This window comes from Brachycentrus maculatus, unplaced genomic scaffold (assembly GCF_059751285.1).
Source record: "Brachycentrus maculatus isolate JH-2025_06_01 unplaced genomic scaffold, ASM5975128v1 h1tg000118l, whole genome shotgun sequence".
Lineage (NCBI taxonomy): Eukaryota > Metazoa > Arthropoda > Insecta > Trichoptera > Brachycentridae > Brachycentrus > Brachycentrus maculatus.
In genome coordinates this window covers 1-14445 of record NW_028280871.1, presented here as the reverse complement: position 1 = coordinate 14445, position 14445 = coordinate 1, and the positions used below count along the sequence as shown (strand labels likewise).

The 14445-nt window shown below is 32.6% G+C and overlaps 1 protein-coding gene across 1 annotated transcript; it reads left to right on the top strand.

The window, feature by feature from the left end:
* Positions 1–282: 282 nt before the first annotated feature.
* LOC148309717 (solute carrier family 2, facilitated glucose transporter member 3-like) lies at positions 283–14439 on the top strand (the record flags this gene model as incomplete). Its single annotated transcript, XM_088259547.1, has 11 exons — positions 283–483; positions 588–743; positions 8456–8596; positions 9249–9409; positions 10705–10829; positions 10909–11049; positions 11128–11265; positions 12474–12670; positions 13249–13461; positions 13666–13771; positions 14372–14439. Coding segments are annotated over exons 2-11 (1368 nt in total), but the record flags the coding sequence as incomplete, so codon positions are not given.
* Positions 14440–14445: the final 6 nt, after the last annotated feature.

Below are 14445 nucleotides of genomic sequence, written 5' to 3'. Positions count from 1 at the left end.
CACAATAATGATTTTATTCAATTCTGTGCTAGGGACCGCTTTGTTTTTCATTTTCACAAAACTGAGCCGACGAATAGCACGCTAGTAGATGTCATATATGTCGGAGTATTTGATTTGATCATGCTTATTTTTGAGCATGCTTAAAACTAGTATGCTTATTTCGAGCGTATGCATACAGGCTAGAGAGTATGCTCATTTTGAGCATGCCTCTCATTAGTAGCATATGTATATGTACCTTAAGGTGTGGAATATCACTAGTAGTACTTTTGTCAATTGTCTATGGTTGAATTGATATGACATACAACCGCATACAACATTAGTTAGTCTTTGAATGATTTGAAGTTTTGCATTTTTGTACGTGACGCGAATTTGCATAAATCTCGAGTTTTATTCGCTAATAATAATATTACTTATATAATCTTCATATATTTGCGCCTATTTTCAAATATTTGATCTGCTTTCGACTCTTTAATAATCAGTCAGGTAAATTTTAAAATATCCTTTAGGATATTTAAATAAATGTATTTTTATTTTATGAATGACTGGCACGCGACGTATCAAATTAACTGATACTTTATATATTATAGATTTGGTATGAAGGGAACTTTAATTCCTGCCCGATTCCTTTCATTGGTTGGTCACCTGTGCGTCCTCATATCATTGCTATGGGAGAATTGCGAGAGCGTGAAACTTTGTTTACCGATGGAGTTCCACGAGACCCACCTGAAATCGCACGAGGCGCAGTAAGTATGGATTATTATTATGCTTTGTTTGGCCGAAAAAAATGTCAAATGTCATGTTTACAAATTAGTTTGTCTTTGATGTCAACCCAAAAGCAAAATGGTACCAGTCTGCGTCGGATTTTGCATCCTTTGAAAAAATGTGTTATTTGGACAATTTCACATGAGTTTTCTATAATATCAATAAGATTTATCACTTATCTTAACATGAAACATATTAACTTGGTTTTTATTTGCTTTATGTAAATGAAATTTAAAAAAACTAAAATATGAAAATAAATGTCAATTTGAAAAAATCATTGTTGACAAATTCACGTCAGGAGATGGCAATCTTGTTTTTGAATATTTCTTGCTATTAAGTTTAAAAATACTGCAATTCAAGTAAAGGATTAGCTTACAAACAAAAAAACTATATGGGTCGGTTTGGTAAACAAAACTTTATGTTAGTGTTTTTTCAAACTGACTCTACTTGAGAAAAGCTTTTTATGAATATACCTCTAATACACCTCAGTGAAAATTTCTCGCAAGTGATATTTGTTCCATACATTGAGATTTTTTTGCGAGTGATGCTTATTCCAATATGCATGATGTCGCATAGTGCCTTTTTTCGTAAGCTCGTCCTATAGGACTGGATTGGATTAGTTACATTAACAATTTTAAAAGAAATTCACCCGTAATATTGACAGTAAAAGAGAAAAGCCATAAATTATTGAACATATGTATATGTACATGTTTTAGTGTGCACGATTATCTTTTACTATTCTCATTATAAATCAACATTCCACTTAAGTCCTTTTCGCTTTCAACTTTCAGTATGTGTTATCATCCAAATATCTAGGAAAAGGGAAGATAAGGATTTGAAAATTTTATCAGTGGCTGAGTACACCTGCTAGTTATAAATTTGTTTGCATGGGAAATTTTGGATTGTAGCTTAGATATACTTTTTTTTATCATATTGAAAATTAATAAAGAAAAAATATCAAGATAGATGCAGCAGAAATAGTTTAATATAATATACGAGTGCCCTTAAGGTAGTATTTTATAAAAATGTTGCTTTAAAATTTATCCTAAATTATTACTATTTGAATAGGAAAAGTTTGCAAAACACTGATCTACACTATGTATTTAATGCGTTATGTTGAATTTCAAAATTTAGTCCTTACAATTTTTTTCACATTTAAATAAAATGAGTTTATGAAATCACAGAACTTTAACAATTTTTGCACTGCAGTATGCATTTTTATCTACAAAATTAGTTACAACTGGAATATCAGGCGACATATTAATGGCCAGTGTTTATTGCAGGTTGCAAGGGATATTTTATTTTTCCATTGTTATTTTGGCCATTGAAATAACCAGCTTCATGTCCGGCTTATCCATGTTCTCACCCACCACAAACTTCATCTGTATCCTTTTCACTAACATTCTCGCTAACCAAACATCACGGCCTGTCCAATACTCAATTATGCTTGCAAATTACAAACTAATATTCTGCCTTTTTTCTGGTTTCTGCTGGTTTGTATAATATTGGTTTTGGACTATTTGTAAGACATTTATGAAAAATAAAACTTCTAAATTATACTTATATATTTACAAATTAGTATTGTCTTTTTTATTGTACTTTTACTTGGTAAATACCACTAATAGAATCTATTGTGACACATGTTTCGTTGCATTTATTTTTATTTTCAAACACAAAAAATGATGCGGAACGCATCGAAACATGTATCACAATAGATTTTGAGTAATAGTTTTTAAATAGTATTTACTATGTAACGAACAATCAATTTGACTTTGCATCAATTTGATGCTAATTTGATGATATTTATCATTGAGTGCATATAGGAGTCAAAAGAAAATATTTGTATTACATAAAATTATAACCTATGACAAATATTGTTTAATCATTATCAGGTTCTCAATATCGCTGTTGTAAATTTATCTTTTTATAAAATAAAATAGAAATCTTGAATATCATTGAGGCACTTTGCTATAATAATTATGCAATGAGATTTGATGTAATCGAAAGATCAAAAAAAAATTAATAACACATTTATCTGTATTTAAAATGACTCACTTATTACAGAAAAAGTTTGTAGTTTTTGTAAACTGATCTGTGTATATATAAAGTGATAGCACATTTTATCACCAGACTGTAACAAACACATAATATGGAAGTTCTTATCTGTGAGTTTTGCACAGTTACTATCTGGATATAGGGTTTGTTTATTTGCATAAAGTTTTTCCGAATTACAGCTAGCTGGAGAATTTTAAATTGAATTGTTTTCCTGTACAGAATTAGATGAGATTAGCATGAGATGAAAATCTTTGTCAATCTCTATAGTGTAGTGGTTACCGTGCTGGAAGTCCCGGATTCTATTCCTTGGGAGTCATAATATCCAAACAAATGTTTTGCTTCAATTTTTAAATTTAAAATGTGTTCCACGTATTTATTTAGATTTTAAGTTCAATTAAGTTTTATTAATAATTTTAAACTGTAACATTTTACTTCAAAATAAAAGTAAAACTTTGATGCTATTGCAATTCGTGGTTACGAAGCGCAATAGCCTTATTTTAAGGGTGTCGTAAGCGAAGTTGCTCATGGCTTAGGACATTACTACTAGATGGAAACGGAAATGATGAAGGAATAGCAGGTATAAAATGGAGCAAATCGTAATTGCTGGGGTTCTCGGGGTTGCATGCCTTTGCTCGTATTGTAAACTAATATGTGTGTGTCCTTCGTGGTAAAATGTAGGTCTAGGCCTGATTTATGAGTATTCAATAGTTCATCAGTATTTGGCAGATGATTATCTTTCAATAATGCTATTTTTAGTCCGCCTCCGTAGTGTAATGGTCAGCACGCTCGATTATACTGGAGGCCCCGGGTTTGATTCCCAGGGGAGGGGGCGGTCAAATGAATATAAGTGATTTTTTTCACTATAATATTTATTCAATATTACCCTAGACTCGTACTTGAACCGGAGGACTGATAACGATCAACATAACACTGTATTTATATGGTGAGGTGCCCTATGCACCATTAGATGCGGATAAGGGTTAGAAGAAGAAGATTTTTAATTCACACATTTTCAAAATCTACACATTTCATGTTTACAGAAGGATGACTCATTGACTACGAGTAATATTTAAATTTGCAATGTTTATACAAAGTTAGACTGTGCAAATTTATTTATTTTTTATCATACATTTCGTAGTCATAGAGGAGAAAGTGACCAAGTGCATTTTTTACAAAAACGTGATCATTGACTATTTGATATCTTACTAGCTTAATTTTGCCCTGAAAAAATCCCACAGGATTTTAAACTTGGAGGTATAATAATATTGACTTGTTAAAAATGACTAACTACATTGATATTTATTTTCTTGCCAAGCAAAAGTGGCTTACATGGCTTTCCTGAACGTTTTATGTTTTGTTAGTTGGTCACTTTCTCCTATACGACTATGATATACATAATTGCAATTTACAATAACGTGCCCTCACTGGGTTTTCCTGTGGTGAGGGTACATATTGAGAGACAGCTGTATCCACGCCTAAATAAATTACCAAAGGTATTGTAGTATGTTTCTTAACACCAGTCTTCAGCTACCGGATGCCATGGAATGGGTTCCATACTCCTCGCTTACATCCTATACGACTCCTGCCATTGCGGATGGTATTGGATTGTTTTTGCGCTCTGCTCTCTGCTTCCGTTCCTATGCGACATGATAAATGCAACCGCTGTGCTTGTCAAAGATAGACATCAGGCTATCTCTTCTAATTAAAGACTAATTAATTATGGTAACAGAGTTGTAGATGGCGTCAGAAGGCCAACAAATCAAGATATCTAGTCATAAAAGGCCAATAAATCATGACATTTGCTTTTTCCTGAATGTTTTTTGCAGATACTTTGTGACACATTTTATAAACTTCATAAAATAAAACAACTTTGTTTTTGACTACTTTTTTATTAGTACACTTTTTCTCCAACCGGTTTCGACTAGAACCTTGTCATCATCAGGGTTTAATATGTACTAATTCTAAAACATCAAAATACTCATATTAAGGTGCGTGGGCGGGTTTAACCCTTCCCTTACGATGCCAAAAACATGCGCAGCGATGCGTCCACCCTGGACAACGACTCGTGGGCTAGCTTCGGCGGCAATTGCGATGTATTTTTTCTTCTCTTTTTTAGATATTTACCAGAGCTAACATTACAAAATTGGTGCATTTCAATTTCAACATTGCTCAATAAAAGCAACATTTAGGAGTATTTACATTTTTCCCGTTTTTAAATCACATTTTTATACGGTGTACGGAGCGCGCGGAAGTTTTTGGCATTGCAAGGGAAAGGTTAAACCAGCCCACGCACCTAACTATGAGTATTTCAATGTTTTAGAATTAGTACATGTTAAACCCTGATGATGACAAGGTTCTTGTCGAAACCGGTTGGAGAAAAAGTGTACCAATAAAAATGTGGTTAAAAACAAAGTTGTTTCATTTTTTAAAGTTCATGACATTTGTAGTTGCTAAAGGTCAATTAATCATTATTTTAATATTCTGTTTTTTTTTATTATGAGAACCACCACTACTTGATTTATTAACTAACACCTCTGATGCAAATCTTTCATGAAATATGATTCCGCAAGAGCAATAAATTTTTTATTATTGTACAAAATGTATTATAAAAAGTAATAAATATTGTTAATATTTATAATTGTTTATATTTTTCAATAACCTTAATATTCTTTATTCTTTAATGCGCATTTATTTTACTCCAAAATATACATCAAACATGTACTGGAATAAAATAAATTTAAAATGAAAAATAAAACAATATTTTTTCGAGATATAAAACAAATTTTCAACAGAGACAAATATAATAAAACATAATTTTTTATAAGAAAGGAATGTGGAATGTGGCACCGGTCGGCTTTATACCTGGGATGATCAGACTTCCATATTGCTTTCGTTTAAAAAATAGGTGTTTCATCTCTTTTGAGACACCTATAATATCTTGATATATCCTCAGGGTGGAAATCCAACGTTTAATAGGAAAAAAAGGATATCTTTTTTTTAAACTATTTTGGTCCTATGAATATTACAAGTACATATATGCTCATTTTTTTAGTTATTTTTTTTTACTTATTGTATATGTGTGTATACACTAAAGGATGATTTATTAATTTACTTTATTGATGACCGATCACTAATTATTTTGGTTCTAATTTGGAAAGTGAAAAAAAAAACAAAGTATGACAGCATGCAACAATTTTAAGGTGGAAACTGACCGGAGAATTTCGTCGTAACATAATAATAATAATAATAATAATAAAATTGGATAACTTATATAGCGCCATTTTCGTAAAAAAATAGCTCAAGGGCGCTTCACGGAACGGAATAACGTCATAACATCGCTCGCGGCGAGCATCAGCGAGCATCCGAATCTATGGTTGGAGCGCTCGGCTCGGTGTACTGACTGACTGAATGCTCGCATCTTAACATGTTACGTTACGACGAAATGCTCTGGTCAGTCTCCACCTTTATAGTCAACTATCAAATTAGTCGACAAAACAGCTTTTTACTAACCGATGTTGTTTTTAAATGTGTTCGTGGTAGATTTGTATTAGCATAAGTTGCTGTTTAAACTTCCCAATGGAAAAATAATAAGCTAAAGATTCAGTAATCAGTACTGGATATTTAAAAATAAAAACCAGGTGTAAATAAGGATTTCAGCAATATTATTGTTCATCCATGTACAGATTAGTAATCTTGACGGGCGCCATAGAATAGTTGGGTAAGCGCTCGAATGTGAAACTGACGTAGCCAGTTCGATTTCCACCAATTGCAAAATGGATTCAAGTAATATATATATTTTTTTTTCTGGGCAATTGTGATCTATTTTTCATATATAACTTGTCCTTACTTGCCTTGTCCTTACTTGCAGGAAAGCTTATTCCTTAAAAAAAGATGTATGTTACACACTGCAGAGTAATCACATGTCACTTATGACAGGTTGTAAGGCCTGTAAATACCCAGGCTTCCATATTCTCATCTTGGTCACTTCTTCATACCTTTGAGATATCAGTAAAAATCTTGATATGCTGCATTAAACATTTGTGCATTGGGGATGGAGATATTTTGTAAAGAAATAATACCAATTTATTTATCCTTCCTCTTTCTTCTTCATGAGCCCTCTGACCTCCACTGCTGGATATAGGCCTCTTCCGTATCCTTCCATTTCCTTTGGTCGGTTGCTGCTTGCTGCTAGTCCTACCCCCCACAGCGACTATGCCGTCGGACCATCTCTTTTGGGGTCTTCCGACGCCTCTTTTGATCGATTTATTTACAATTTATTATTTAAAAAAGCAAAAAAAAAAATGTAAATATTTGTTTTCATAATTAAAATTTCTCATATCTTGAAAAGAATTGATTGATTTTTATATCCAATCGATTAGATTCTGGTTTGCTGAAGCATGCTGATAGAGATGATAAATCACATTAATTAGCGCAATTAATGTCTATAATATGTCAACTAATGACACCAATGAATCTGAATATACCTGCAATCTTTATTTTACAGTTCAAAGATAAGTTTAATTTTCATAAAAATGGATTGTGAGAACAACTGACAGCTCAAAATATTATTATTCAGGAGACGCATTTAAAGCGCTTAACTTTGTTAGGTCATCATGTTGCTATATTATTTTAGAAAAAATAGATGGAATGAAGTATTATAATACAGTTATGTTATAGCTTTATGCAAAGCTCTGCTTTTCTCTAGAATACTTTTAAAAACTTTTAAAACATTTACTTTGAAAATACAAATTTTAATTACCTTACAGTAGTTCGGCAAACTTAAAACACAGTAAGGGACATTTTTTTGTAGTAGGTTTTTTTTGCATTTTTGGACTGAGTAGAATCTACTTAGTGCAAATTTTTTTTTAAAAATGTCCCTTACTGTGTTTTGAGTTTGGGCAGCAGAGTTGGTTTTAGAAATACAGTGAATCAGTCGGGAACGAATTAAATTTGTACATCTAGGTAACCCGGTACCGAATTAACTCCGGGTTATTCATTAGTCTTAATTTTTATGACCATAAGATTGACCATTTTTAACAAGCTTATGTTTACAATATAAGCAGTTCTAAAGATTTTCTATAATTTTGTCATTGTTTTAAAAAACATAACCGAAGAATATAGTAATATGTTTTGAATTGTTTACGCAAAAAAGGTATTATTCTTATTCATCGTAAACATAATTAAATTTATCATTTAAATTTTTATTTTCAAATACAGTTTGTACATTTCCTAATAATCAACAAAATCTTTATTTTTTTTACACTCTTGTTCTGGTACTATTTTTCCAACCGTTTTTGACAAAAACCTTGTCTTCAGGGTTGGAAAGTTACTAGTTACTACAAAGCAGAAAAATATATGTAGTAAGGTGAGTTGGTAGGACAAAGTGATTAATTGGGTAAGATGTGAAGAGAGGGAAGTGGGAGGCGTGGAATTATTATTTATGGAAAAGGAGAAAATGTTTCAATTAGTGTTGTTACTTATTTTTATTATTAATAATATTTAAATTTTGTTTCCCACTGATTTGAAGAATAGTAAAAACATAAAGGTTTTTTTAAATATATTTTTATAATGTTTATAAAATGTGCCACAGTATCGGCAAAAAACAACTTATACATTCAGTGCCATTATCAACTTTTAGAGCAATGGTAATGTGATAAGAAATAAGAAAAGTTCCTGGTCGGAATGGACATCTACGCTGGTGTTGGCAGGGGTGGTCACCACACTGGGATCTTCACTATCCATAGGTTACAATATTGGAGTTATAAACACACCTCAAGATGTAAGTTCACCATTCACTTTTTTTTCTGATAGCAAAAACACAAATACCAGTATGTAGCAAAAGATAAAGATTTGTTATATTCATTATTTCCAGTATTCAGAAATATTTGTGGAAAAAATAGTAATAAATAATTGATTATTGAATTCAAAAGTAAGTATGTTAGTGTTACAAAGCGAATGCTTTTCATACTTATTTTACCAGTCAGGGTCGAGCATTTTTGACAATGTCAGAATTGAAACATCCAGAGACATCTTTTGGGATAATTGTGACGTGCAAAAATGTTACAAATAAAATGCCAAAACTAAATCATAAATATTGAACCCCATGATTTCGTTCTAGTGGTTCTTTTTTTCGGTGGATCGGAATAAATGTTTTACGTAAATCTGCAAGTGTATATGCGTTTTAAGTGTTATTATAGTATATAGGATAAAATATAGTAAATAGGATTTTATTATGAAATGAGAAAAATTAGGGCTATAGAAATGAATCAAGTATACATATAATGACACATTTTTTCACATAACTGTGGCATACAGTATAAAAATTGTTGCGTTAAAAGCACTAAATACTTACAGGCAGTTAAAAGACATGATTAATCACAAAAATATATAAAATAAAATAAAATACATTAAAAAATGAACATATTTTCCAGATAATTAAGCAATTTTGCAATGAAAGTATAATAAGTAGATTTGATAGCCATCTCAGTAAGGCATCTCTGGATATTTTATGGTCTTCCATTGTCTCTATATTCATCATTGGTGGAGTGACAGGGTCATGTCTCGGCGCTACGGTAGCGGATAATATCGGAAGGTAAGATTTGATTACATTCAACTAACATATCAAAAAATTAACAAGTTTAAAAATGCCAATCCTTATTTCAAACATGGCTATGATTCTTCCTCATCACTCTAAAGACACAAATGTGCTTTTCGGGTGTTTTGTTGCTATGGATTATAATAAAACCAAAAATAATTTTACTGAAATATTTGTAATATTATGATTGAACACTTTTATTGTAAAAGAAGTACCATGGACCAATTTTATAGGAAAGAAATACGTAAGCCTTCGTCTATTTCCAGGGCTTATAACCTGTCATTGACTGGCTTAAGTAATCACTTGTGTGATTCACCATTCTGCCGTTTGAACATAACTTTTGACATTTTATTTTACATCCATCTAGCAACATGAAACGCCCTGAAGGTAGTATTTCACAAAAATGTCACTAAATGCATTATTAAAAGTTATAATAATGATTTTAATTCTTTCTTACCGCAACAGGTGAAATGTATACAAATTACAACGAAGATAAAGCTGAAATATGTCAATGGCTATATATTTAACCCCATATTGGTCGGCAAATGAAAACAACCATGACAATCTCTTAGTGATAATTTTTCAAGTGATAGGTCTTCCATTATACTAAATTATTACTTTTCGTATATTTTGTGAAAATTTTACCAGAAATTATTAAAATATGTAATTGGCAATCACGCTCCTCAAAATCTAAAAGCTAATACAGTAGAGTCCCGAATCCTCAGCACTCAATAACCCTGCCACTGCATTTATGCGTTCATAAAGTATTTTTCTGTCTTATCAGATAAATTACTATACACTTTGTAGTAAAGGCTAATAAGGAAAATGAAGTACGTACTTTTACCTTTGTTTAAGGGTATTTGGGCAATTTATTATCTGTTGAATTCACAAGCAAACAATACATACAAGTATAGTCCGCCTTCGTAGTGTAATGGTCAGCACGCTTAGCTACCGTTCTGGAGGTCCCGGGTTCGATTCCCAAGGGGGGTAAAATAAATATAAGTGATTTTTTCACTGTCATTTATTCAATATTACCCTGGACTGGTACCTGAAGCGGAGGGCTGATCACCTTTCCTTCATGTGTAAACGATCAAGATAACACTGCGTTTATATGACGCAGTGCCCTATGCACCATTGGGGTGCATAGGAAACTCCTTTTATTCTTTTTTAACTACATTCCCGATATTCGGCCATTCTTCAGTCCAAATTAAACAGAGTCTTCGTGACTACTGAATATTTTTTTTCTATATAAATTAATTTTTGCTTATATAAATAATTTTTTTATCACACAGGAAAGGTGGAATAATATTAGTCAATGGCTTTGCGTTTATAGCCTCAATACTGTTTGTGTCGAGCTTAGCAGCTAATTCTATTGAAATGTTGTTTCTTGGAAGATTATTAATTGGATTATCTGGAGGTAAGGTTCATTCATTTCAGCAATCAATTATAACACTTTGAAAGTATGCTCAGGTTGTAAGGATAATTATTTGTTTTAGGCCTCGCTACAAGCATCGTGCCAATGTACTTGACCGAGATATCACCATTACAGCTACGCGGTGCCATGGGTGTCCTGTGTCCTCTGGGAGTGACTTGTGGTGTCCTTTTCGGACAAGTCATGGGGCTTGATGCCCTTCTGGGTACGGGACTTCTCCAACCTTGAGATATATAGATTATAACACTTTTATGCGTATTTTCTTAATGTGTCATTTTTATAGGTTCACCGGACAACTGGCATTATCTGCTCGCTTTCTACGGAATACTTGTGATAATATTTACTCCGCTACTCCTGTTTTTGCCAGAGAGCCCTAAATATTTATTTGTTGTGAAATCAAACCCCGAAATGGCGATCCTAGGTAATTTTATTAAATATTTATTAAAAATGTCTTATTATTCACTGCTTACATTGTGTTATACGACTCAAACAAATTACTATTTCCTCGTCTGGTCAACTATAGACAAGAGTGAATAGAAATTAAACTTAAAATTCATTTCAATAATTACTTATAGTGCTTTTGGTCTGACTTTGGCAGGTTGAAGTAATCACTTTACACACTATGTAACTTTGACCCATGACTGACGCATTTTACTTAAATAGTGACTAGGTAATAAATATAATAATTATTTTGGATAATTAATATAGTGCCATTTAAAAAAATTAATACTTCAACCACACTTGATGAAAATGATAGTTTTATCATACCACAAGTTTTATGCATAATGTTTTAAAAAATAAAATAAATTGTAACAAATTTTTATTCCTCAATAAACGACAGTATAAACTGTCTATTTAACCCTTTGGTGGGTAAATTTTATTTCTTATAATCTGAATATTCTTCGTCGGAAGGCAAAAAATGGAAATATTCCAATATTTCTTCCATATCTTCGAGCGCATTCCATTTTTAGCCATCTAAATATAATAATGAAAGTAAACAGTAACATAACTAAAAAAAAACATAATTTCAAAAAAATATACACTAATAATTTTGATCACATTTAGTTCCGTGGGATATAAATTTCCCATCACTTTGACACTTGATTATAAATGAACGAAGTGCGTGTTTTCACATATTTATTAATCAATGTAAACATGAATACATACCTTGATAAAAATATAACAGTTTATAGCTTAGAAAGCACTTAACACTGAATAAAACGATTTTTTGGGAAAAAAACTCCGAATTCTGACACAAAAAATCTCGACTATGTCCACTCCGAACGATGTACTGTCGAAAACTGACCGTTAGCTGTAAAATATTTGATTGGAAAAGATTCCAGAATATGTCAGCAGTTGACATTATTATAATTCAAGTGAAAACACCGCTTCCCAATGACTTTTTTGTGCCATTTCCTTAGGTGGGAATACATATTCCCACCGCCCACGAAAGGGTTAAAAATGATCTGATCTGATATTTTCCTCGAAAACTAATGTACATAGTATGGGACATGGGAGATGTCCTCCGTAGGAAATATGTAAGGTACAGAGATTTAGTCATTCTCGTATAACAAGATGGTCACGGGGAAGATACATATATACATATTTCTTAGTTTGTATTGTGTTTAGCTCTTTCACGGATCACAAAAAAGAAACCTGAGCAGTTAGAGGATGAAATATTAGACTTGGAAACTGAGGCCAACGAATCTGATGAAGGCTCCCAGAGCTGGGGGATACTTCAGGTCCTAAAGTCTAAAGAACTTCGTCTGCCACTTCTTCTAGTCTGCTTTATGCAAGCCGGACAGCAAACATCTGGAATTAATGCAGTTAGTTTTATTTTTGTTATCTTTTAATTTTTTATTATTCTTTTCAGTTTACTAGTAATTTAACTTATATAACTGCGATTTTAGACTCTTGTCAGGACAATTACTACACCAAAGTGCAAGAAGCTTTATAAACCACTACCATAGCATTATTCACATACCTACCTACACCTGAACGAGATATTCATTACATGTATTATTATTTAAACTGAAGATCAACAAACAGTGTGTTTTATGTATGCTGAGATATCAATAAAAATCTTGATATAAATAACTCCTTAGTGAAGCAAATACAGTATTTGCAAACAAAAATTTGGACCCATGAAATGTGATAATAAAGGTCTTTTCTGTGGTCTCAATCTTGTGGATTGGTTTGCAGCAACAAATGACACCTCCTTCTCCATTCTGGTCTATTATGCGCTACCCTCTTCAGTTCCTCATATGTTGAACAGCCCATATCCACGTAATGTAATAAAGGTACATTAAAAAAATGTGGCTGGTTACTAAAAAAAAAAATATCAGCCCAAATATAATATAATTTTTTTATTTTGTGGTGTTTCTTATGGTTTTCTGTCCTGTAGGTATTCTACTACTCGGCTTCTATCTTCAAGAAGGCAAAGCTGAACCCCTGGGAAGCTCAGCTGGCCACTATCGGTGCCGGGGTCGTGAACATGACGATGGCTATCCTCGCCATACCGCTCATGTCTCGCTGCGGCCGCCGCCCCCTCGCTCTTCTCTCCGCCCTCACCTCCACGCTCTGCCTTCTGGCCCTATGCATCACGATCAATCTCATTGTAAGTGTAACTCTTACAATTGTTTAAAAAAAAAACATTTTTCAGGAATTAAAGTATTGGGAAAAGTTTACAAAGAAGCATAAACAAAAATATGAGTGGGGAAATGTTTTAATTTTATAAAGTGATAAGCCGGTTTTGTAACTCGGCTGCAAAATTTATGCCATTTAAATCATCAACAATTATTTTTATTATTCAATGTTTCAGGATACATTTGAAGATTGGATGCCGAAGCTTTGTATTGCAGCTGTACTGCTGTATGTCATGTTCTATGGCCTAGGAATGGGCCCTATTCCATATTTTGTTGCATCTGGTAAGTTAATTATTTTCAACAATATTTCTTATCCCTTTCTTATTTGATTGTTCTACTAACTGACTAGGAATAAGCCAATAAATAAGCTGATCTAGTACACTAGTGTTAAGGGAAGCTATTGCCACCGAAAGTAAAAGCGTAAGATTGGCTTGAAAATTTGTCTCAAGGAAATTTCATCATCTTGGAATGCATATTTATACAATTCCATTATTGGTTCGGCTTAGTGGAACATCTTGATTGATTACTTATCTTAGTAGAGTCGAATAAGCTGTCATTTTTTTTTTTTGAATTACCTAACGTCCAAGTGACTCTGAAATCTAGCTACGGCTTATGCAACACCGTTTATCATGTCCCTCCTCAGGCTTCAACTTTATAAGTTTCATAGCCTATGCCTACTTGTGAGTGGATTTACTCTTTATGTTTAAAGTTACTATAATTTCATGTAATTCATGAGTGAAAATTCTAGACAAAAACACTCGCTTAAGCTGGCAAATATGTATGTATATGTTTTAATAATCTGTTTTAAGGCGATTTATCCTGTTGATTTGACTAACCAGACAATTAAAACCGAATTAATCGAAGTTTTCCTATATTTCGCAGAACTGTTTGAAGTAGGTCCTAGACCAGCAGCCATGGCCCTCGGGTCATTGTGTAACTGGGGAGGAAACTTCATA